Genomic DNA, 25,810 nt, shown 5'->3' with positions numbered 1-25,810 from the left:
AGTAAATGGGATACCTGGTCCATCTCATCCATTTTAGCACCTGCCGCAATTAAGTTTGTCACTAGCTCGTCAAATACATTAAAATGATTTAATAAATTTGTGTCGCCTTTTAACTTCAATGCCAGCAGTTGCTTCCTGATTGATAATTGTGAAGCTAAGCCTCTGCGCTCATAGTATATGGCATCTAAATTTGCAAATATTTTTTTAGCGCTATTTTCGGAGTTTGCAAAAATTAGAAAAGAATCACTAAGATATTCAATAATTATATTTTTCGCACTGCGCTCCTTCTTTTGCCACTGATCAGTTATTTGGTCTGGCACCTTCTCAACTACCTCTAATAATTCACTTTCTTCTAACAAAGACTTAACACGAAATTTCCAAGTTGAGTACTTATCTCCATCGAATGGTTTTATGTTTCGTTTTGGTTTTTCCCATTTCGATCAGCAAAGAATAACGGCGTAGCAAAACCACAAAACGTCTGGATGTATACGTGTGTGTGTTCGTGTGTGCACAAAATAGAATTTGCCCAGCAAGAAGACTACACGTTATATAATGCCATAAACCTGCCGTATAACTATGGATAGTATGCGTGAAAAATTCGAATAGTTTACATCAGTTTGTACAGAGGCATGGGAAGATTCTATCGCATACTTTGAATACGTGTGAGTTGTCTATCCTTTTTCTTTGCATACAAATTTACCATCACTTTGTCATATGCTCGTCTCTTTTTAACCCATGGTAAGATGGTATAGTAGTTTGATGGTAAAGTAGTATGATGGTAAAGTAGTATGGTATACTTATCCTTTTATCCTACTCCATATAAAATAAAACAAATACAGGTTATTTTTAAAAATTTATTGAATTTTTTATTTTAAATTGTTATGGAAATGTATATTTAATATATTTTTAGTTTGTTTATTAGCGATAAAAAAAATTAATTTATTGCATTCATTGCATCCGTACATATAATATATATATATTACATATAGTACATATTTAAATAAATAAAAATAAAAAAAAAATAAAAATAATTGCATCCATACATTATTTAAAAATTGCACCTACTTTGGTTGTTGTTGTTCCGACCTGGAATTATAAAACATTAATTATTACTAAAATTTTATTTAAAGATAATTTGTTTTGGCGGTACCTATTGTGGCTAAGGTCCACCACTCTTCTTAATGCCCGTTCAAAACCTGGCCGTCCTTCCATTACAAATACATCTACACAAAAATAGGAAAAAATTTTATAATAAATATTTTTAAAGAAATGCTATATGGCAAATTAATTTTATCTAATATATTAAATTTTTGAAAATAAAATTACCGAATAAAACTTCATTAACAAGTTTAAGCTTGTTAAGCGCCTGTTTTTGTTTCCTTCCATCAAAATTAAATTCAAAAAGGACATTGTCGGTAAAGATTTTTCTCATTACCTCATCTACAGATGCATTTGCTCCTTTTATTTGTTGAAGATAAATTTTCTGTGAATTTAAGGAATTGAAATGTGTTAATAGTTAAATTACCAAATAAAATTTTTAATTAACAAAGTATAAGAATAACACATACTTAAATAATAAAATAGTAAGAGCAAAAAATTACCGTTTCGTCAGCAAACTCTTTGGAATTTAGTTTATCTTCGAAATCCAGCGCGGCGACTAGTGTGCAGATTGGTAGTCTTGACGCTAATTCAATTTGCATGGGATTTTCTATTTCTCCTACCAATCGTCCAATGGAGTGATGGACTTTAGCTAAAACCACCTTACATTCGCGTAGCGTGTGTGTTTGAGCCAATAGAAGAACTTTATCAATAACCTAATGTACAAATATATATATATATATGTATATATATTTATCAAATAAAGAAATACATATATAAATTTATTGGTACATATACATACATTTTCTTTGAGGGTTTTCTCAATGTCATCCATCCTTGTCATCAGCACCTTTTGGTTTCTTAGGATTTCCTTAATACCTTGAGTTACTATAAAATAAAAAATATTTTATATAATTTATATCATTTAACCGTAATTTATCTTATTCATTATTTATTGAAATGTATATAATATACCTGTGTCCTGCTGTTGAAGGTTGTCTGGCTGTAGAATGCTGTGTCGTAGCTGAACATTGTATGGCGCTGAAACTTCTTCATATTCATTCTCTTGGCTAAATAATTCTTCATCCATATTTCTTAAAAAAAAACAACAAAATTAAATATTAGTGCAGAATTTTATAGTACATAATATCATAAAATTGGTTTATAAAATAATGTTTTACAAAAAAATATTAGAAATATTAAGAAACCTTAAATTGAAAAATCATTAAAAAGATTGTGTAAAATAGGTATTAATAAATACTTATTTTCATTAGGAATGCAAAAATATTTATATTTAATTTCTAACTTATTAACTTTTATTAATTGATTACTAAGATTTTGAGCTAGACATATTCTTAATCCATGGTTCTTGGAAATAATTTTCGATTTCTTGGAAACTATATCCAAAAACCACGTCACGACCCGATTCATTTTTAATAGCGACGACTTTAAATGGACCAATTTTCTTAATATAAAAATACGAATCCTTTTCTTTTTTAAAATTAATATCAAAACTGCCGAGTTTTAAATTTTTCTTTAAAGGCAAATCTGCGGATTCTTGAAGTCTCAAATACAATTGCTGTAAAACTTTATTGGGTTTCTTAATAATTTTTTTTATATATTGCATATAATTTTCAAATTTATATGCAGAGAAGCTTTCCAAGGGTCCGTATTGATTGGTACATTCTGATAAATGTAATAACCCATGGATATTGAAGCTTATTAAATGATTCCCATACACCGTACCGAACAAGGCGACAAATTCTTCTAAAATACTTTGAGCAACATTTCCTTCTACCTTATATGACTTTTCGCATGAAAGCAGTCTTATTCCACTATGCAGAAGAAGGAAATGGTAATATGAATCATCATCAATACAATTTTTTAAAACAAATATCCCGGAATATAAAAGAAACTGCCTAAATTCTGTTGATTTCCAATTATTGAGTTCATCTAAGTTTCTACAAATTCTACCAAATTCTGAGGGAATTAAAGTAGAGAGGAATTTCAGTTTTTCATTCATTTTTGTTACATTCCCTCTTTTAATCACCAAATGCAACAGTTTTTTTGTAACACCCAGATCGACCAGATGCATGGGATCAAGGGAAAACTGGGATACCATTTCAAAATCGTACAACTCCAATATATTTGGTTGAGCTCTAAAAGATGGAATATGATGCTCAATATCAATCCGATTTTTAAAAGAACTATTTGAACGCAATTCGTGAAGTTTACTAGAGAAGCTAATCCGCCTATGAGTGTATATACCAACTTGTATACATTTGGGGCAACCTTTTTTACTATTATGGGAAAGTGTACTAGTTACGAAAGCCCGGGCAGGCGAGTCACAGGTAAACAAACGCACTCTGAAGTTTTTTACAATTTTTTTTTGAACCAACTTTTATTCCATGATCTTTTAAGACAGCAATTTCCTCGCAAAAGTCCTTCATAAAATCATTAATGTTCCAAGGTTTTTCACTTCCAGAGAAACATGCGATCACAAAAGGACTTTCTTGTGGATATCCAACAATGGCGCCTAAAATTGGCCACAAAACTTTATTTGAATTTTTAAAAAGCCCGAGGCCATCAATCCCGACATCAATTTCAATATCATTATTACCTTCAAGAAAATCAAAATATTTTTTAAAAAAATGCTTTTGTATTCCAACATAAATGAATTCTCCACTGGGAATGGATTGAATATTAACTTCTTTTTTTTCTGTCCCAAGTAGGGTCTTTGCACATAAAGGAAAATCTTTAACACCGATTTTATTTAGCGTTTGAAGCAAATCAGTAACGGTGTTTTGTGAAACGCTGTTTCTTATTGCCCACTCCTTCAGTGCAGTAGCCTTTTCATTTATGTTGGAATTCACTGCCTCACTATTCCTACCCAAACTAGCACTTTCTTGCCCCTCATCTTCACACAAGGATAACTCTTCAGGTTCACTAGCACTAATAACTTCACGATTTTCACTTTCAACGCGAGCAAACTCATCTAGCCTTCTATATTTCGCCGCGTTAACTTCAAATTCTTTTTTCTCTTTTGAAATGGCGTTCCGAAACGATTTCATATTTATATTTAAAAACAATAAATAGTGATTTATATAGTAAATACTTGCCTCAATTTTGTCGCTGTCAAAGTGTATAGCTGATTCCAATATTTTTAATTCTTTTTTTTTTTTTAACTAACGATTAAAGATGCGCGCGCACGTCTATTCACTTCACAAGTTTCGAACTGCGATCGCAATCGCAGTTCATAGAAGCGAACTGCTATTTATAAAAAGTGATCGCAGTTGCGATTTGCGATTTTTCAATCACAGTGAAAAAATCACCGGTGGTGAAATATCGCTCATCACTAGTATGTACATAAGTATACGGTGCTTCATTATTGAAACTTGCGGCTTACCCAGAAGAGCAGCATATAGTTTCTCGTAGGTTTTGAGTCTTTTCTTGCCGTGCGTCCCGTCCAAATTGTGGCTGAGGACAACTGAATCGTCAAATATATTCTTCAAATTTCGGGTGGCATTTTGCTGCAGCAGTCTCTTTATGGTGGACACCTGTAAAATAAATAAATAAATTTTGTTATGAGTTAGATGTATACAATTTAATTCACTACTGCTGCTTAACTAGTACCAGAGTTTAACTTGTTTGATTATGTCAATATAACATTTTGCTCGCTTGAATAATAATTATGTTTCAAAATATACACATGTAGATATACAGCTAACTTTGCCGTTGTGCATCTAACTATAGAAGTTGCAAAAAATATCATATTGAATTTTACTCCTATTATATTGTGGATAGCTGTATGTATGACCGGGAAATATATGTAGTAATAGTCAATTCACTGTTTATTTAAGTGTTTAAATATATATAAATGTTTATTTTATATGTATTGATTACATAGTTTTCTCTTAAATTAAATATTAATAATAGCAAGTTAATATTATGGTATTTAATACACGACTTCGATGTTGGCTATTCAACTTTCAATTTTCAACTGCCGTTTTGCTTGCAACGCGTTCGTCAGGTTCGTTCAACATTGTCAGGGTTGTATTGTAAATATATTCTAAAGCTCTAGTTATGCATGCTTGACTCAACTCAGCTTCGAAAAAGGTGACTTGTGAAACGTAACTGCAATTATACTAAACACAGCGCGTAGAAATCAGCTGTTTTTGAATGTTGAGAGAGCACACAAATGTGACATTTTACTTGATATGTGAAGCTTGTGAAAATTTAATCAATATTAAAACAAATTGTTTTGCTGAATATATTAACTTTAATAATGGATAGTGATTTATTCCATGAACTATTATATTTAAATATTCTTCGCCTTCAAAGAAGAAAAGTATTAAGAAGACGTAAACACCGCTGGTCTGTTCATCCAGCAAATCGGGATAGAAACCCAAATGGTTTCTTCTGGAAGAAGAACTTCCGGATCGGAAGCCTCAGAAGGCGACGATAAAATAGTCGGAGAACTTTCAAAACTAAATGGCTCCAACAGCTCCTGCGAATACATATCTTCTAAAATGTTTGTGGTGCAGCGATTTCTGTAAAAGGGAAATAAATATTTAATACGTATAAAATATTAAAAAAAAGATTAACTTATGGTCTGGACTGTATATATAGTTTTAAAAAACTCATATTATCGAACAATGGCCAGTGTTTAAGATTGCCGCCAGGTTTCGGTGTTACTCGCCCCACTTCCTGATGGTGACTCCATTTTCCTTACTTCCCTACTGAATCTCTCCCTTAGAGTCAGCCACCTCTTCGAACATCGCTCATCTGTAAAATAAACCCAACATAAACTATTAAATTCTACCTACATATATACATATATACAAAATATATTAAAATCTAATAAATAATAATAACAATTACTTACCAGTAGCACCTAGCTCCTTTGCCACGCTTACCCACGCAGCCTTCTTCTTGATCGGCACCCGGTAGCCTACGCAGGCCTTGTTATACAAAATTTCACGCGCACGCACTTCTATTAATTTTTCATCATTCATTGTGATTATTTCGATTATTTATTTCTATCAAATTAAATTTAGAAAATTAAAAGAGACGATTAAAATGAAATGATGAAAATGAAATGAAGCGTGCTATGTAAAAAAGCGAGGGAAAGAACCGAGCTGACACTCTCTGAAATGTCAAAATAAAGGGAGAGAGCAAAGATGCCACTCTCTGAAATGTCAACGTAACTTGAAATTCTAAATTCAACAGACTTTCAAGTCAAGTCAAGCGTTCGGTAATCAAATACATGCAAGGCTCATTAAACAGATCTTTTATGTGACAGTTCTCAAGTCTGCCTAGGTCAAGTCAAGCATGCATAACTGGAGCTTAAGCCTCTCCGGTTTTTTCTTAGAGTTCCCTGTAGATGCGTTTTTCTATTTAAGCGAGCATTGCCCAATTCGATAGAAGTATAATAATTGTCGACCGTAAGTGTACGGTTCTCTCCAAAATAACCTTCCATCAGTTGCAGGCAAATATTCGTTGCAAGAGAAAGCCCCGTAGTTGTATCTGATTTTCCAGTATAGAGTTTCAAATTATATATGTAACCTTTTGTATCTGCCAATTTGAACACCTTGATGCCATACTTATGTGCTTTGCCAGGAAAGTATTGCCGAAATCGTAAACGACCACGGAAAGGTATCATACTTTCATCAATAACAAGGTTTTTTCCAGCTGGTTTATTTCTTTTAAAGGTTACAATTGATTCCTGCAAGAGTTTGTCAACTTTAAAAGTTTTAGACACTGTTTCAGACAACTGAGCGTTATCTGCAAAGTGAATACATTTTATCAAGATTTAGAACCGGTTACGAGCCATAACGTGGTGGACGAATGGATTTTTGAACAAGGTAGTTGCTTTCCAATAGTCCTCCATTGAAGGGTATTTTACCATACCCATATACATGACTATGGCAAGAAACTCCATCATCTCCTTACGATTCGTATCCTTCCACTTATTCATCCTGCTGCTGCTGCGAGTACTAATCCCACATTTTTGATAATAGACTTCTGCATGAATGCACCCATAACGGCAAATGAATTACTTATTCTAGAAGTGGGCACCATTAATATTGGAATGGAGAAACATTATTTTGTTTACCAAGTCTTCAGTGGTGGCAAGTTTTGAGCGTTTTTCGCTAATTAAATTTTTTGCTACAAAAAACCCTTTCAGATACTGCACTGCTCGCCGGAGCTGCTAATATATTACAGTTAATTTCGTAGAGCAACGGAAAACGGTCTTTGTTAATTGACAACCACTGCAGAACATCAAAATCCTCACTTAAGCTTTATTAACATTTTTATACGTTTGAATTTCATCTTGAATATAGGATATAATGTTAGTGCTCTGAATAGGTTGGGAATAATCTGCAAAAATATCTATTTCCTGTGTGGGTTTAATTACTTTTTCAATGTCATCATTTTGGCTATTTATATTAATAGCTATCATCATTTCTTCAATGTCTTTGACAACCTGTTTCTTTTCTAAATCTGTGAATTTTGCCAATTTATTTGTGGGTGGAAATAAAAATAGGGCAATGTTATGAAATTTTTTTAAATTGGCATGAACTATGGAATCTAAATATTTTAGAAGTGAGAACTTGCATTTTTGTACAATTTCGATGTCATTGTCTTTGGAGTGGCTATTTTTTTTAGGTTATTAAAGTGTGGAATAGTCAAATGCAATGTTAGATAATTGCTTCCCTCCAGCTTTTTCGAACAAACTTCAAACCAGTCCACTAATGTTATTTAAATTAATATCTTGAATTCTAGATATTTCTTTTTTTCCATCAAAATCTGAGAAATTTCCATCCAGTTTAACTCAACCGAGGTTAAAAATCGTATTCCAACGAGTTGGACAGTAGCTTTCTTGTGCATTTTCTTGTGCGTTCATTGCATGAGCGTCGTTTTCTCTACCATCCTTGTTTACGCATGTGTTGAATAATACTGAACTCATCTGCACAGTTGTATAATAGCACAGGCAAGCTGTCCTTATAATTTCGCTTAATGTACAGCGTAGAAAAATTTAGTACTCACGAAGAGTACAACCATATACTGTTCTCACTCTAAGTGAGAACAATAAAAATACTGTGCTACCTGCTTCTGCACAAAGAGGTATACTGTACAGCAAAGAATTAGTGCAGTATTTTTAAGAACACTACACTACTGTACAGGTCTGTTAAGCTAGATATGGGTACATTCATGCAGAAGTCTATTTGATAATTAGCATTTCTGTTTGTCTCTTCAACAATAATATCCAAGATATCATCGGTCAAAAACTTTCTATAATACTCAAATGGCGAGCCGGCATCATGTTGCGAAGCATAGACTTATAGACTTATGCATCCCGCAAAATTTTTCAAAGTCGCTCCGGTGGTAGGCGAATCCCATTCTGTCGTAGTTCCCGTATGATGTTCATCTACGATATTACTAAAACTCACATCTTGGTCTTCTAGGAAACTGTCATCACTCGATGTATCACTGCTGGAATCTGGGATGTACGATTCTTCATCTGGACTAAAATCTTGTCCACTATCACTGGAACCTTCTGCTGATTCCAACACCTCCCGTATTTCCTCGGAATTCATAACTTCACAACTTCACTTCACTTTCTCACTGAATAGTTGAACTGTTTGCTATGAACTCTAGCTTTACACTGATTTCCATTTCGCAATGTGATCACCGGTGATACACATTGCAAAAAATAAATAACAATTAAAAAAAACAGCAAGTGTTCACCGGTGATCACAGCAAAAAAAAACATTCTCAAACGCGTCGGGAGCATAAACTTTTATTCATGGTAAAAAAATCCCGTTGTAATTCAAAGCACAACATGTATTTTTTTGCTTGGCAACTAGGAGTAGTTTTTTGCTGTGATCACCGGTGATACACTGGCACCGGGGAGTAGTTTTTTGTTGTGATCACTGGTGATACATTGGCAGCCAACGTGTTAACAATGGCTGCAAAATGTTTTATGAATTTTCGATAATAGTTTGCGAGACCTAGAAAAAATCTAAGCTCCTTGAGTGAAATAGGAGTGGGAAGAAAAGTAAATGAGAACATCGACTATATAATGTTTATATAGCAAATTTGCCAATATAAGGTCTCAGGATATCATCGATACACCTTTGAAAAATTGACGGAGCATTTTTCAGTCCAAAAGGCATGCGAAGAAATTCATATTTGGCTCCATTTACACTAAAAGCTGTTTTCTCTCTGTCAGATTCTTTAATAAGAATCTGGTGAAATCCAGATTCCAAATCTAAAGTTGTAAATATTTTTGCATCATTATCAGTTATAGGGTACGGATATTGTTTTGTCCAGATAGGATCTTCGGATTTCGTCCTAATTGTGGCTTGTACAGTGGTAGTAAATGGTAATATTGAGTTAGTACATTCATTTTGTTGCATTATTTTTTCAATTTCAGTTCTATATTTTTCATTGCTTACTGTATAATTAATTTTTTGCAAAATTTCTCTTTCTTTCTTGGCCCTATATTTATAACTGAGCTTATACTCGAAAATGTTAATCTCAATTCTTCTAATGCATCAGTTTCAAAAAATGTAAGGAAATTATCAAACACTGATATTATTTTTTTTTGATTTTGATATTGAGAAACCATGAAGAGTTTTTACTTTTGTGGGTTTGATTGGAATAGACTCACCGATATTACATTTGGTACTTATGTAATTGTTTGTTGCTCCAGTGTCGATGAGGATATTAACTGCTTTGCCTGTATCCCTGCAGTGGCGTTGAAGACACGGCAATTGATTCACTTGCTTGAGAAAAACAAAGCCTGTCTTATATTCATAATCAACACTTTGTTTTGTAGCAGGTGATCGTAATTCACCGCTTTCGTATTCTGGTGTAACCGATTGTAGTTCTTCATCGCGTGTCTGGTTTACACGTTGAAATTTCTGCTGTACGTTGGAATTATGAGATGAAGGATTTCGTTCTCTTTTTTGAGGGTTTCCGCGAAATTGATTATTTGGAGGTAGTCCTTGTAATTGACGGTTATAGCTGTTTTGTAAAGGTGCAGCGTTGAAGTTGCCGTGAGGAATCTACGTCCATTGTTTGGCACTGTGGGGTGGGTGCACTCTATGTATATCGCACTTGCACGTTTGGTCTATATCTTCGCTGATCATCGCGGTATCTTCTGTTTTGAAAGGGTTGATGTTGCATATTGTTTTTCCTGCAGTCATCGTACTGAGGATAATCGAATTGCAATTTCTCGTTGTCGTGGTATATCGTACTTGCGATGGCGTAGGCGGTTTCTAAGTAATTTGGATTGTGGCAATAGAGAGTGCTGCTTATATACTTGCTGTTCAAGCCATGAATAAACGTTCTGACGGCTTCTTGATTCGCATACTTTTGCATTTCTGATGGGTCATCTGAGCTTCCCATTTCAATTTTAGTTAGAGCAAGATTCAATGCCCTGCTGACTTCGCAATGAAATGCCGCCAGCGTAAGTTTGTTTTGCGTAGTCTTTTTTATTTCGTCTTGTAAGACGTAAAAAGATTTCTGGTCCGCATACGTGTAGTCGAGGCGATTTATGATTAAGTAGAAGTTGAACTTCGTGTTGTGGTTGATTAAAATATCGGCTGTGCGCCCACGCACGTTTTCTCCAGGATCTGTATTGATTTATATTGCCCGTGAAGTCTTGCAATGCTTTAAAATATCCAGGTTAATCTGCATTTCGTTGATTATATTTGGTTTGCAGTCCTTCGTGCTGATCCGATCACATTTGATGGCAGACTGTTCTCCAGGATAGCCACTCTTTGTTGGTTCTCGGTTAGAGATGTAGTTAAAGCAGCAATTTGGGCCCTGAGATTTGCAATCTCCTGTGCAGACATCTCGAAGTTGGTGTTCAATAAGGGACGACGCAAATTTAACAGTTTTTGTCTCTTTTTATGAGATTCCAGCGAGATTGCGATGTTTATCGGAGCTGCTTCCAATTTTTCGGGAACTTATTTTTTCCCTTCTTCAGGAACGTGGATTTTAGTTTTATCCCTTTATGTCAGAATATGGCAGGTTCAGTTCAAACGAAAAGAACGGTTGAGCCCCCAGTTAACAAACTGTTGTTTGTCGCGAGTAAAATAAATTATATTTATTTGGGCAATACACTTATTTTCGTGTTGCCTTGTTTTATTCATAATTTCTTACTTACTACATTTTTTTTTGGGGGGAAGTCTTCAGAAAAACACCCTGGCGGGTAGTGTCGGATACGCTTGATTGCGCCTACCGACTAAAACCCCCCCCACACCGGTTACCATATGGTTATGAACGTGTATTATAAGAAGGAAGAATTCAGAAGATTCGATTGAGAACAATAGTGGCCCTCAAAAGAATCTGATGCTAAATAGCGAAGTTCGAATTGCTTTTGATTAGGTTAGATCTGAAGGATGTGTACATGATTTGTACATACATGGCCTTCTGGAATGGTCTACACATATGTAAGATTTCACTACACTGATTACAAACCCGCAAGCGGGCTTTACTCGCGACTACTTCTTACATATTACAACTGATATCACAACCCTTGCAACTACTATTTAATAACTAAAATACTAGAAATCAAATATTTAATTTAGCAAACCATTTTACATATACGCAGTTTGTTAGTTGCATATACACTAAATTGAGACTGCGGCGGCTCGCTACAACTTCACAACCGAAGGTCACACGAGCCCACCGAAGCGCACTCAATTTTCATTGCACGATTTGCACAATTTACATTGATGGGATATAACTTTTAAATAAAATTTAACACTTTGCTTTTTGCTAAAGGAAACCAACCCGAGTATTAAATTCATATTCACAAACCTTTATTTTGCATTTGTAAGTGACTACATCTTACAATCTTAGTGCTATTTATACTTGTGGAATGCGGCTGCTGTTATCTGCTTGCAACTTATTTGTTATTGTTGAGATGCGGAGGTGGTTACCGCAGTAGATTATTCCATTGCCAGATGTTTGTTGTTTATATGTCGAGAATGCATTTCTAGATAATGCATGTTTGGTTGGTTCATTTCTATTGTTCGACAGATAGTGCATGTCAAAACAAGTTGTAATGGGGTCTCGTCCATAGCTGAGGTAAGCTCAGCCGCTCCAGGGTCAGCCTTGGGACCCATGAACCCTTAGCAAATAAAAGATTTGATTTTAATAAACGAATTGTCCACGCCCCCCCTTTCAGTGGACAGCCAGACCAGCGTGATGTGTACAGTGGTGATGAAAACGAACGAGATTGGTGAGCCGGGCGTTGACGCTTGTTGCAGCGGGCACGGTGATGAAACGAACGGGATTGATGAGCCGGCGTTGACGCTTATTGAAGCTGGCACGGTGATGAAAACGAACGGGATTGATGAGCCGGCGTTGACGCTTGTTGCAGCGGGCACGGTGATGAAACGAACGGGATTGATGAGCCGGCGTTGACGCTTATTGAAGCTGGCACGGTGATGAAAACGAACGGGATTGATGAGCCAGCGTTAACGCTTAGTGAAGCTGGCACGATGATGAAAACGAACGGGATTGATGAGCCGGCGTTGACGCTTATTGAAGCTGGCACGGTGATGAAAACGAACGGAATTGATGAGTCAGCGTTGACGCTTGTTGAAGCTGGCACGGTGATGAAAACGAACGGAATTGATGAGCCAGCGTTAACGCTTAGTGAAGCTGGCACGGTGATGAAAACGAACGGAATTGATGAGTCAGCGTTGACGCTTGTTGAAGCTGGCACGGTGATGAAAACGAACGGGATTGATGAGCCAGCGTTAACGCTTAGTGAAGCTGGCACGATGATGAAAACGAACGGAATTGATGAGCCAGCGTTAACGCTTAGTGAAGCTGGCACGATGATGAAAACGAACGGGATTGATGAGCCGGCGTTGACTTCCCGCTGCCTACTGCTGTTCCCGGTGACCGTCCGATTCGGCGAACTGGAGCAAAAAGAGCGCACTCAGTGCGAAGTGCTTGCTTATATAGCAAGCACACCGCAGCTTTCGTCGCGGTAGCGAGGTGAGTATGCGTATGGTGCATTAGGACGTATGGTGGAAAGCTCTAGCGGGGTTCAGCATCGTTGTGTGCGTATGGTGCGGGTACATGATGTACTGTGGGGCGAAGTTGACGTAACTTATTGGAAGGTGGCAAAAGCCACGTTACAGTCCCCCCCTCACTTCGGACAATGATCCTTCGCTGGCGGCAGGTGGGAGGAGATCTCCCACGATGGTTCGGCTGGAGGCTGGCTGGCTGTCTTAGTTGGCGTGAGCCGTGAACGGGGAGCGGGTGTGGAAACCTTTATTTAATAGTAGTTTCTTAGCCTATAGTACCAAGGCGTCTTATAAACTAGTATTACAAAATTTTTAAATTAACCTATTGTACAAGGTGTCTTATAAACTAGTATTACCAATTTTTAAATTAATTTTAATATCTTTCTTGTCATTTTGATTATCTGGAAAGAGATGAGCAAACGGACGCTTCGATTAGCGTTGGCAACGTCTATTGTTGCATTACATTAGTGCTAAGTGGCTCGGAGCTAGAGTATTCGGTTGGCAGCCGCTTTAAACCTTGCAGATGCACATGCTCGACTGTATTGGTCGACTTGAATTTTCTGACGATATATGGGCCAGAATATTTCGGAGCAAGCTTCTGTACAAATCTGTTTACTGCGGAAGAGAGCGGATGAGCTCTTTTGAGTACTTTCTCGCCGATGAGTGGCTTCCATGGTCGTCTGCGCAAATCGTAGTATTTCTTCTGGCGTTTTTCTGCAGTAAACAAGTTGCGAGAAATTCCTTGCCAAAGCTCGGTGAGTGTCGGCACGATGGTGGCTTCTTCGTCAGGCACATTCCCATCTTTACGGATTTGTTTCGGTGCAGCCGGTGTGTACCCGAAGTTTATCTCAGCTGCTGATGTTTTTGTCGAGTCGTGTGGTGATGTATCTATTGCGGAAGCTATTTCGGCTAGTTGGTGGTCCCAGGTTTGATGATCGGCCTTTGCTCGTCGTGCAATCATGGCTTTCACGATTCTGTTTGTGTGCTCGGTTGGATTGAATACTTCCTGCATCACTGGGTTGCGTGGAGAATATCTCTGCTTTAGTGGACGGTCGTGTTTAAGACGAATTATGTGTTCGGTGGCTGTGCTGGGGCCGGTGATCGTCGAGAATACTGCTGCGTTTTCAGTGAGGAGAGTATTCAATTGGTGATTCTCCTGTTCCGTAAGATGTTGCCTTTCGGTTAGCGTAGCAAGGTGATCGGTAGGTGCCTGTGTGCTTAGGCGTGTTGCGGTTAGGGGCTGACCATCGATGGTGATAGTCAGGTCTCGCTTCCTTAAGAAATCCATGCCTAAGATGACATGTTCCGAAAGCGTCGGTAGAGCTGATACGAGTAGGTGCGTAGACTTGTTTCCCAGCTCTATAGTAACAGGATACATTTTCGTGCTAGGTATATACGTCTGGTTAGCTAGCTGAATGCGACTGGTCTGGCGTCTGGCTTTAATTTGGTGTTTATCTAGATGACGTTGAAGTTCTTTGCCGATATATGTGAGCGTGGCTCCGGTGTCCACCAGAGCTTCTATCTGCATGCCTGCGACAGTAATGGGCAAATAATAACGGCCATCTGGTTTCCCTTCTGGGTACGGAATCGTTGCTTTGAGTGCTGTTGTACTGGGTTTGAACATAAAAGCTCGCACTGTCGTATGTGTAGGACAATTGCAGTCCCGCGACATGATTCCGTCGCGTCCACAGCGAGAGCAAAATATTCGCTGCTGGTTGCGACATTGGTGTCTTCGGTGTCCCGGCTGCTTACATCGCCAACAAACGTTCTCGTTGCAATACTTATTACTTACCGCCGTCAAACAGTGATTGGTGTTTCTCGCTTGCCTGGTCTCCTCGCCTTTCAACAATTCGAATTCTTCCGTTAATTCGAGTAGTTCGTCCACGCTGTTGAAATCGCTCCGACGGACATATAAGCGATATTCCACCCTTAGACCGTCATATATACGCTCGGTGTGATCTTCATCGCGTAGTTTCGGGTGCTGGCGGATGAGCGTTTGGATGGCCAGCACATAATCCTTTGCTTTCTCTCTGGGTAATTGCTTGCGCTGATGGATGGTTTCCTCCAGATATGCGAGGTGACGTTTCGGTAAAAAGAACCGTTGAGCCTCGTAACGAAAGTCGTCCCACGTGTTGATGACATTGCGTTTTATACGAAACCATTGCAGCGCTTTGTCCTGCAGAATTTCCGGCATCGTGGCAAGAAGCTGGTTGTTTGCTATCGAGTAGCATTCTGCTAGCTCTTCGCATCGCTCCAGAAAGTCGTGTAAATTTTCGCGACCGCTGTAGCGTATGTTCCATCGCCGCACGGAGTTTATAACCTCCAAATCCGGCACTCTCGCAGCTGAGGTTATGTCGCCACGTGTTGCTGCCGCTTTGCTGGGGATTCTCACTGTGGTGGTTGGAACGAGTATGGTGGCGTTATCTTCCTCCTTCATTTCCCTCTCCAAAGCTTTTACCAGATCCTCCGTGGATTTATTGTGGCGCTTTGCCCGGATGCAGGCGCTCAGCTCGCTACGGAGATCTGCTACGGTGCGCCCTTCGACAGCGATGTGGTGTCGTCTGCATTCAGTGATTAATCGCTCCTTCTTCAGCCAGTAAATCCAACTGGTCGTGTCTGTCTCAAGCGTAGCAGCCTTATTCGCTGGAGTACTGCGATGTTTATGATTGTGTGGGGGGCGCGGCGAACCTGATTCGTGAGCGTTGGTGACCTTTTCATGTTTTTCACTATCACTCACAAAGTCAGGTCCCTGCTCGGGCGCCATTTGTAATGGGGTCTCGTCCATAGCTGAGGTAAGCTCAGCCGCTCCAGGGTCAGCCTTGGGACCCATGAACCCTTAGCAAATAAAAGATTTGATTTTAATAAACGAATTGTCCACGCCCCCCTTTCAGTGGACAGCCAGACCAGCGTGATGTGTACAGTGGTGATGAAAACGAACGAGATTGGTGAGCCGGGCGTTGACGCTTGTTGCAGCTGGCACGGTGATGAAAACAAACGGGATTGATGAGTCGGCGTTGACGCTTGTTGCAGCGGGCACGGTGATGAAACGAACGGGATTGATGAGCCGGCGTTGACGCTTATTGAAGCTGGCACGGTGATGAAAACGAACGGAATTGATGAGTCGGCGTTGACGCTTGTTGCAGCGGGCACGGTGATGAAACGAACGGGATTGATGAGCCGGCGTTGACGCTTATTGAAGCTGGCACGGTGATGAAAACGAACGGGATTGATGAGCCAGCGTTAACGCTTAGTGAAGCTGGCACGATGATGAAAACGAACGGGATTGATGAGCCGGCGTTGACGCTTATTGAAGCTGGCACGGTGATGAAAACGAACGGAATTGATGAGTCAGCGTTGACGCTTGTTGAAGCTGGCACGGTGATGAAAACGAACGGAATTGATGAGCCAGCGTTAACGCTTAGTGAAGCTGGCACGGTGATGAAAACGAACGGAATTGATGAGTCAGCGTTGACGCTTGTTGAAGCTGGCACGGTGATGAAAACGAACGGAATTGATGAGCCAGCGTTAACGCTTAGTGAAGCTGGCACGATGATGAAAACGAACGGAATTGATGAGCCAGCGTTAACGCTTAGTGAAGCTGGCACGATGATGAAAACGAACGGGATTGATGAGCCGGCGTTGACTTCCCGCTGCCTACTGCTGTTCCCGGTGACCGTCCGATTCGGCGAACTGGAGCAAAAAGAGCGCACTCAGTGCGAAGTGCTTGCTTATATAGCAAGCACACCGCAGCTTTCGTCGCGGTAGCGAGGTGAGTATGCGTATGGTGCATTAGGACGTATGGTGGAAAGCTCTAGCGGGGTTCAGCATCGTTGTGTGCGTATGGTGCGGGTACATGATGTACTGTGGGGCGAAGTTGACGTAACTTATTGGAAGGTGGCAAAAGCCACGTTACAAAGTTCTATCGGTTTACATAGTTCGTCTCTGTTTAGGATGTATATATTTACAGATAAGATGCATGTGAGTGTGTGTGTGTGACCCGGTGCGAGGCTATGTCGTTAACTCTCCCTAAAGCAGTCTTGAACAGCCTGACCATGATGTTCATGAAGCATTTGCTGCAGATCTTGGAGAATTGCCCATGAAATATATTTGCAAGAATTTATGCTTTTCATCAATTGGTTGTAATGATCCAATGCGATGGCAAATCTGGCCTTGAATCTGTAAAGTCAAAGCCATAGTTATAAAACTTACTTTACAAACACTTTTTTTTTTCAAATATTAACCTCCCATTTTAATATCAGAGAAAAATACAGAAATCTAACAAACTACATTCCAGATTTTTTTTACAATAATAGAAAATAAAGGTTTTAACGTAAATTACCTTAAATGTCGGATTATATCCGTGTTCTTCGACAAAATCTTCTTTTTCAAATTCAAATATATAAAATTAGAAATATCGCCAATGCGTCGAGTAATAGTTCGGCGGGACAGCGGAATATCATTAATGTTTCGCGCTAGTTCCATTCCAGATTGCCCAAAACATTGAAGCACTGGTATTACGACCGTTTTAAAAAACCTTCCAGCCTCTAATGGTCTTCCTCTTTTTGCTAAAGCATGGCAAATAATGCAGGAAGCCTTAATAAAAGCCGAAGAATCGCTTTGTTCGATAAAATTAGCATTTTGTATAAATGAATGCTTTAGTTCAAAAAACTTTATTAACCTGTCTTCGTTTAATAAATTATTTATTTCTTAGTGAAATGAAAAAAAAAAAAATGAAATGCTTGTATACAAAATTTAAAATTTTTCCGCATAACAAGCACTGCGGCCTCGCAGAATTATTTAAAATAAAAAAAAAAAATTCGAATTCCCACTCAGCTTTGAACGATATTAACTTTGCCATATCGTCGGCTTAACGTGCAAAGGTGCTAAGTGCCATTTTTGAATTATTAAATAAAACAAAAAAAACTGAATAAAAATTGATGTTAAAATTTTTTTTTATTTTTCTAACGCAGTTTTGTCAACTGTGATATTTCATTTAAGTACAAAAAAAATATAAAAAATTTAATGAGCGCCTTTATATAGGCCTTTTTTGGACTTAGCACATTTTCTGGAGTTATTTGCACTTGGATGTATTGGACTTAGCACATTTTCGAAAAAGAAATATTGCAGTTTTTTTTGCAAATGGCGTATTTTATTATCACAAAAAAATATTATACAGTCTTACTTCGTTGCTGTCGTACATAAGTACTTAAATGGAAAATCTTTGTTTAAGCCTTAAACTTTAAGGTATCACAAAATGTTAATATATCAGTTCAGTCTTAATTCATTGCTGTTTGGAAATTATAAATTAAGCAAAACAAAAAAATATATTAAAAAATAAGAAGATATCACTCATGTGGCAGGTCGTCATAATATTGATGGTAGTCTCTTATCAAAGAAGTTTTTAAATATTGCAAATCTGCGTATTTTCTTGCTGTTAATTTTCTTCTTTCTTGGTGAAGCTGTGGCAAATTAGACCAATCCGTTGGCACAACACTTCTGTCCACTCTTTGTTGTAAATAGCTCCATGGCTCGGGAAAACGCAATTTATAAAATATTTCCCTTTCCGGTGTGTATTTAATCGCACGAATATCGGTGAGTTTTGATTCACCCTTTCCGCGACCAGAACGAATTGTTTTTAAAAATTGTATGCCATTGAAACATTTGAAAAAAGTATGATCCAAATACTCTATCATATAAGGTGTAGGTTTCTTTCGAGCATTCTGACATATTTGAATATACTCTGCTGGTACATTAACAATTCGGTGTTTAATAACACGCTCGATAACTGAATGTACGCTGTCAGCTTCCATTTGGGTGTGCCCCGTTTCTAGTATTTTTTGCTCAATTATTACGCCATGTTTAATAGATGTATTGAGCAAAGCGTTACTCATAGAAACATTCCTATTCTGGTACGTACATCCATCACTATAAAGAATAATTTTCGTAGCAGCTGCATTCTCGGTAAGATTTGGATTTATTTTATTCTCGATGAAGTACACCCAAATGCTAGCAAATTCTTCGGCAGATAATCCACCTTCTACTTCCTTCCATATGAAGCAATAAGCATCATGATTTATCAAATTGTAAAACACCAAATTATGGACTTGCAACTTCGTGCGGTAATAAAGGCTGCTTACTTGGGATTTTGGTGCCATTAAGACCGCTTGCAGATCAATAGTAAACACGAAGGTTTCTTCGATTTTGTCCTTTTGTTTCTCTTCCCTAGCTTCATGTTTTTTTGCCTGATGAAGATTGTAGACGTCATCCAAAATATCTCCCACAGTATGTCGCGCACAGATTTCACACTGATCTTTTTTAGGGAAGAATAGACCAAGCTTTTGATCCGCAAAGGCGTTATAAAATGCTAATGGTGCGTTCTGTGTAGTGTTTCTTGAAATCGTAGGCTGCTTAACCCAATTTAGCACCGTACGTCTGCCAATGCTAAGAGTGTTCAAGAAGAATTTTTGGCAAACTTTAACACTTTTTTGCTCGACTCTTATATGGTATTGAAATGTTCGACTCCTGCTCTTGTGTTTATCTTTGCGATTTCGCATTCTTGCAGGAGTTGTTACTTGAATCAATGTATTTACATAAGTCTGTTTCTCTTTACAGTCCATTTGCCAGAATTGTTTAAACAATGCTAGTGGCTTTTTTACAGCTACATCGCTCTCCAATGACTTTTGCATTTCTAACTCTTCGATGATTCCACAGGCCATTCTTTTTCTTTTTCCCCAGATAAAGTTTCCCATTTTCTCTCTGTTTTTTATTTTTTGCTGCGAACCAAGCTGGATTAACCATTTTTCCTCTTCTTTTGCGCGTTTGTGACTTAGAAGGAAGGTCAAGTGATTCATCCGAATCGCTATTAAAACCATAAGGCACCAGTCCTAAAACTCCATCATCCGCGTCATTGCCATAATCGCTGCAATGCTCGTTACTGCTTTTATCACTATCCATTGAATTGAAATTCATCCTAAAAATAAAAAATTAAATAGTTTTTATTGAAATTATTTGAATAACTACTTTAGCACTTTATAATTATAACTATTTCATTTACGTAAATCTTAGGCTTGTTCGTCGCGCTTATATACTTTTTTTCTAACCAATTTTTCTAGTCGTTCGGGAGCACGATTGCCGCTTCGTCAACCCCAAGTATCACAAAAAAACATCTAATGCCGGCCATAGACCACACAAGTAAACTGCACAAGTCTAGCACTGTGCAAAAAAAAAACTGCGACTCGCACTATACAAGCCAACTGTGCAAGTTTTTATTTTAATGTTGAAAGCGAAACAGACAACATGTGTAAATATTGCGCGATACCACCATATCTCTGTTTGCGTCGGGATATTTTTGTTTTAATTTTAAAACTAATTTTTCGTATGCTTCAGCTTTCATTATTCTGTTGCTATATTCTTTGCTTTTTATTCGCCATAATGAAGGTGATTCTTTATGAAATTCAAGGAACTCGGCCCAAAACTGTTTGTCATCACTCATAATTAAAATAAATGCGTTGTTTCCTTTTTTGTTTTGATGTTAACTTAACAAAAACTGAAACAAAACTGAGCTAATTTCGCCATATACTACGCAAATTCACTGCGCAGTATTCAGACTTGTGTTAAAATATCAAAATCGTTTTGATATTGCTCAGTTCACTGCACAAGTAGCACAAACACCCCCATACACTACACAAACGCACTGTGCAGTGCTAGACTTGTGCAGTTTACTTGTGTGGTCTATGACCGGCATAAGCGAAGTGTCGAATAACACAGCAGCTATGCCGTGTTACCTAGCAAAAAAGACAAAGCACACTTTAGGTAGCAATCACATTGTCATGTAGACTTATCCCGCGCGATTTGACAGTTGCAGATTTAGCACTTTTGCACACCACTGACCAAAATAGCTTTAAAATAAAGTTTTTTTTTGGTAGCTGATGTGTTTTATATTTATCTATCGAATCTCTTCAAAATATCAATTTTGACCTAAGTGGACTTAGCACCTTTGCACGTTAAGCCGACGACATGGATTTTATTGTTAAAATAAACAAATTTAGCGAAAAAAACCCGAAGAAAAGAAAAATGGACCACTTCCGAAAATATTTGCTTGCTACTGTACACGTGATCAGTGGAGATCATCAAGAACAGTTGATTATAAGCATAGGAATGTGAGAATATGTAACTGGTTATCGGCTGTTCGATATATGGGTGATTTTCGATAAAATTTCGTTATTTGTACATATTCCCAAATGGAAACATTGGGACCTAATGGGTTAAACTGAGCTTAAATTGTCTTTGAACTGAAACGATTGACCTTTGGCGAGGCGGCACTTCTTTACACAACGGAATTATAATCAGGAATGGTAATACTTTCCTCACTATGATGGACGCTAAGCCTTACCGCTCACAAATTCTTTGTAATCCACTATTCGATGTTCGAATATGTGGTTGCCAATTATTTACTAATTATTATAGTTAGAATTCGAATGTCAATTCTTATCCTACATACATGTAGGATGTTTATTTATTTATCAAAATGAGTTTAATACAGTGTTGTCCAACGTGTTGGTTATTAGCGTACATTCGGAACCCTACAAGAACACTGACAGTCAGCTGAACATACATTTGACTGTCAGAGCTGAAAGAAATTCAGTCAACGCGCAGAACAAAGTTTCTATCATTTTCTTAAGGGCCTAGTGAAAAAACTGATGTAAACAAACGCATGCGTGTGAGCTTGCATCTCTCTTTAACACACTGGTATTCGGAATTAAATCAGTATATATCTCTACTGCTTACTCATGCTTTTTCTTGGTTCATTGCTGACCACAAATCTGTCAAAGCTGGAAATTGTCAATAATGACTGAAAAGCTAACATAGCTGCAATTTGTCATTTTGTCACTGTAAATCTTTCAATGATGACACATTTTTTTTGTTCAAATTAGTTTTCTCTTTATTCATTTATAATCAGAATATTAAAATAACATTTATGTCAAAAATGTTGTAAAAAATTAATATAACTCTATATAATAAAATTAATTACATCAGAATTAAATTCGATATCTTATAAAATTTCTTTTTAAATCTATTTTACATTATAATATATTAAATCATAATAATTCATATTTCAAATCACAATAATTCATTAATTTTAAATCATATAATTCATGTTTCTAAATCATAATGGTAATAAAATAAAATTAAATTATTGAAAAATTATATTAATTGTTTCTTTTCCTATTAATATATTTTTTTTGGTTATTTCGGTGGTGACCACGTTCAATAGACCTCCGTATACTCTTTTCCAAATTGAAAGATCCTTGTGGCTGGTAAACGACTATAAAATTTAAATTATTAAAAATAGTTTTCTATTGCTTTTACATTAACTTATTTACCTCTTAAAACTTCTTCGAAGATTTTTAGCTTACATAATGCTTGTTTTTCTCCTCTTCCATCAAAATTGAAATACTCTAGTAGGCTGTCTGCAAAGATATATTTGAAAGAGTTTTCAATATTGTCCGATGTCCCTTTAAGTTTGTGGACATAACTGATCTGTAAAATAATAATATATAAATGTAAATAGTAATTTTTAAGATGTTGATATTATAAATAATGTTTTTTACCATAGATTGTGCGAACTCAGGTTCCTCTAACATTTCTTCCACTTCCAAACATCCCTCAAAGTTTTGAATAGGTAAAAGGCTTGCTACCTGGTCGAGAGCCTCGTCTTTTTCCTCTCCGGTCATGAGGCACACCGATCGCTCAATTTTTTTTAAATGCACCTTACATTCCCTAATCAGGGAACTCTGTGCTAGCATTTCCGATCTATCTATAGACTGTGAAAATACAAATAAATTATTTTATTTGTAATTATATCTTTATATATAAATATTTACTTTTTGTTCCACTGTTTCCAATTTGTCCGTAATTTGTTTCTGATTCCCTGTTATCAACACTTGTCCATTATTTAGTGAACCTAATGTATCGAATAATATCTGTTGCTATGTATTTTAGAAAAGAGCCGCATTAATATCTAAATTGTAAAACTTATAGAATATTTACTTACATTTGATTCTAAAGTATGTATCTTATCCAATATTTCCCTCTGCTTTCCCAGAATTTCGTTTAGAATGGCCATCGTATTTAATTCTTGAGTTGGTACATTCTCCTTATCTTGTGAAGGGGTTGAGGTTGTTGATACGTTGTCTTTTATACTATATAACTTCCTTGGGATCAATATCTGATGATCTGAAATAGATATTTAAATATTATTAATGGAATACGACTGCCTTATATTTCTGTTTTCTTACCATTTTCTCCTTGGCTTTCAAAGATTGATTCGCCAAACATATAAATTTTTATTAAATTTATGTTTGACACGCTTACACATGCTTGTACAAACGAACTTTTATTTTAAATTTATTTTAAAAAAACAATTAATAAAGGAATACAAGAATAAATTAGTATAATTTTACAGCAGTCGACCTGTCTTCGATGTTCGCTTTCTCTTCGACTTCACTTGAATAACTCACATCGAGTCGTATCTTCTGTCACATCAACTCAGAGACGTATTTTGTGGCAAATACGCTCAGAGGCGCATTTTTGTGGCGTGACATGTTATTAAAATCATTTAAGCAGAATGTGCGGGTTGTTGCGAAAAATCGTGAAAGAGATGATGCAAAAGAGGAATGAGAAGAAACTGTTCGACGTGAGGAATGCAAAAATATTTATAATCAATATCTTCTCTTGAAATTTCAATAACGTCAGCACTTAACTGACTAGCCAAAACAATTCCAAGATTATTGGCAGACTCAAAAGGAGTCTCAAAATAGTTTTCTAACTTCTTAAAAGCGTTACATATATATTAATTTGCATTGGGTGACGCTTTAATGTTTATTACTTTCATTGGTCAAAATTTTTTGCTAAAACAAAAATAATCCTTTCCTTTATTTGGATTAATTTCAAATGATCTTACTTCTGTGCCCATATTAAAATCGCCGCTGAATAAGTATATGCCTTTCATTGAGGCGTAAGAATATTTGTTGCAAAATTTTTTTTGGCTTATTAACTATTTTTTTAAGAAATTGCATATAATTTTCAAACGTATATGCTGAAAAGGAATCTAATGGACCAAACTGTTTTACACACTCAGACAAATGGAGCAAACCATGGATATTAAAACTAACCAACTCATCCCCATATATGGTCCCAAAATAATTTACAAAATCATTTAATACTTCTTGAGCTACATCTGCTTCAACTCTATTAGATTTTTCACTTGAGAGGAGTCTTATGGCACCATGCAACAGTAAAAAATGATAGTATGAATCGCCATCAACACAATCTTTTACGAGATAAATGTGGACAGGACATTAAACACAACACTTAAACGTTCAATCAGTGTTTATTATATGAACAAAGTCTCGAATATATGTAGTTCTTAAAATTATATGAACAAAGTCTTGAATATAGTTTTTTAAAAATAGATGTAGTACACACATGCGCACGAGTTACCAACTTTGAGTATGTTGTTGCTTCGGTTTGCTACTGTTTCTGTTGAAAGTTTACGAGTTACCAATTTTGGGTATGTTGTTGCTTCGGTTTGCGACTGTGTCTGTTGAAAGTTCACGCTAGAATGAATCCAGAAGAATAGCCGCTTCGCGATTCTATCTAAAAATATTTAGCTGCTTCGCGATTCTCGCTAAAAATATGTATGTAGCCGCTTCGCGATTCTATCTAAAAATATTTAGCTGCTTCGCGATTCTCTCTTCTCTTCTCTTCTCTTCTCTTCTCCTAAACTCTTAGTGTCTGTACCAATAGGGTAGAGAAGGTAACTCACGCGGACAACGACTCGGCACGACTTACAGTTCACGGCAACTCAAACTCAACTTAACTCTTTATTTTTATTTCTCTTGTATTAAGTAACTTGAGGAATTATGACAATTTAATTATTGTTTAAATGTAAATACAAAAATGTTGAAATTAACACGTCTGGCAATTCGGTTGCATTTTATCAATTCTTTAGTTACTACTTTCTACTTATCTGCTTCCCGCAACTCGACGAAATTCTCTCAACTTTGCTGCTCTTCTTATATCGACGCTCTCCTCTCCAGCTACTGCCACGCAATCGTGTCGTAAACCCAAAGTAACGAAATTTCACCGCCTCCAGCAATATTTTCAAAACACAGTATGTTTGTGCTATACAGCCACCGCCACACAAACTCTGCAGCAAAACGCTTCTATTTCGCACTTACAGCCACCGCCGTGCAAAATCTCCTCTAATACAATTGAATGGAACTCGTTACATTGCCTCTCTCATTTATGTTGCGATCGCTGCTACACAAGTGTACTGCTCTTACTCGTTCGCTGTCTCGTTATTGCTCAGCCTCTGCCGATGTCATTTACATGCATCTCCCGTTGCTAGTGTCGGTGCCGATTCGTCGCTGATTTCAAATTTTAGCCGTTCGTTACGCGTCATGTACAATCTCAGCGTTATGTACAAATTTAGCGTTATGTACAACTTGGCGTTATGTACAACTTGGCGTTATATACCCACTTTACGAAACGAATTTTTGCAGATTTGTAAATTTTTTTTTTTTTTGAGCGTTTTAGATGCGCGTAATGTTTTATTGCACTGCTCGACAATTTTTCCTTTACCCGGCTTA

The 25,810-nt window shown here is 37.1% G+C and overlaps 3 protein-coding genes across 6 annotated transcripts in view; 1 reads left to right on the top strand and 2 right to left on the bottom strand.

Moving 5' to 3' along the window:
* LOC105231382 (poly(A) RNA polymerase gld-2 homolog B) overlaps positions 1-25,810 on the top strand; it is a 108,639-nt gene that overhangs the window by 33,404 nt on the left and 49,425 nt on the right. The gene's annotated exons all lie outside the window — the stretch shown is intronic.
* Positions 979-2,096, bottom strand: LOC125778267 (uncharacterized). Its single transcript, XM_049455034.1, has 5 exons — positions 1,901-2,096; positions 1,602-1,814; positions 1,327-1,483; positions 1,151-1,223; positions 979-1,086 (listed from the first exon to the last, which is right to left on the bottom strand). Exons 1-5 carry the CDS (start codon positions 1,940-1,942, stop codon positions 1,062-1,064), a joined length of 510 nt encoding a protein of 169 aa, XP_049310991.1. The 5' UTR covers positions 1,943-2,096; the 3' UTR covers positions 979-1,061.
* On the bottom strand, positions 22,354-23,581 carry LOC125778266 (uncharacterized). Its single transcript, XM_049455031.1, has 6 exons — positions 23,456-23,581; positions 23,212-23,393; positions 23,042-23,146; positions 22,769-22,981; positions 22,541-22,697; positions 22,354-22,482 (listed from the first exon to the last, which is right to left on the bottom strand). The coding sequence occupies exons 1-6, from the start codon at positions 23,493-23,495 to the stop codon at positions 22,367-22,369; spliced, it is 813 nt and encodes a 270-aa protein (XP_049310988.1). The 5' UTR covers positions 23,496-23,581; the 3' UTR covers positions 22,354-22,366.

The sequence above is a fragment of the Bactrocera dorsalis genome, chromosome 4 (assembly GCF_023373825.1).
Source record: "Bactrocera dorsalis isolate Fly_Bdor chromosome 4, ASM2337382v1, whole genome shotgun sequence".
Taxonomy (NCBI): domain Eukaryota; kingdom Metazoa; phylum Arthropoda; class Insecta; order Diptera; family Tephritidae; genus Bactrocera; species Bactrocera dorsalis.
The sequence above is the reverse complement of the archived record's forward strand: the minus strand, read 5'-3'. Positions and strand labels throughout refer to the sequence as shown.

Bases quoted from the DNA above. Each gene is read 5' to 3' on its own strand.
- LOC125778267 (XM_049455034.1), bottom strand. From the start codon at position 1,942: ATGACAAGGATGGATGACATTGAGAAAACCCTCAAAGAAAAT. The intron at 1,484-1,601 runs GTAATTTTTTGC...TTAAATTCACAG, and splicing joins AAGAGTTTGCTGACGAAACG to AAAATTTATCTTCAACAAAT. The intron at 1,087-1,150 runs GTACCGCCAAAA...TTATAATTCCAG, and splicing joins GTGGACCTTAGCCACAATAG to GTCGGAACAACAACAACCAA.
- LOC125778266 (XM_049455031.1), bottom strand. From the start codon at position 23,495: ATGTTTGGCGAATCAATCTTTGAAAGCCAAGGAGAAAATG. The intron at 23,394-23,455 runs GTAAGAAAACAG...TATCTATTTCAG, and splicing joins TGAAAGCCAAGGAGAAAATG to ATCATCAGATATTGATCCCA. The intron at 23,147-23,211 runs GTAAGTAAATAT...TAAAATACATAG, and splicing joins TACATACTTTAGAATCAAAT to CAACAGATATTATTCGATAC.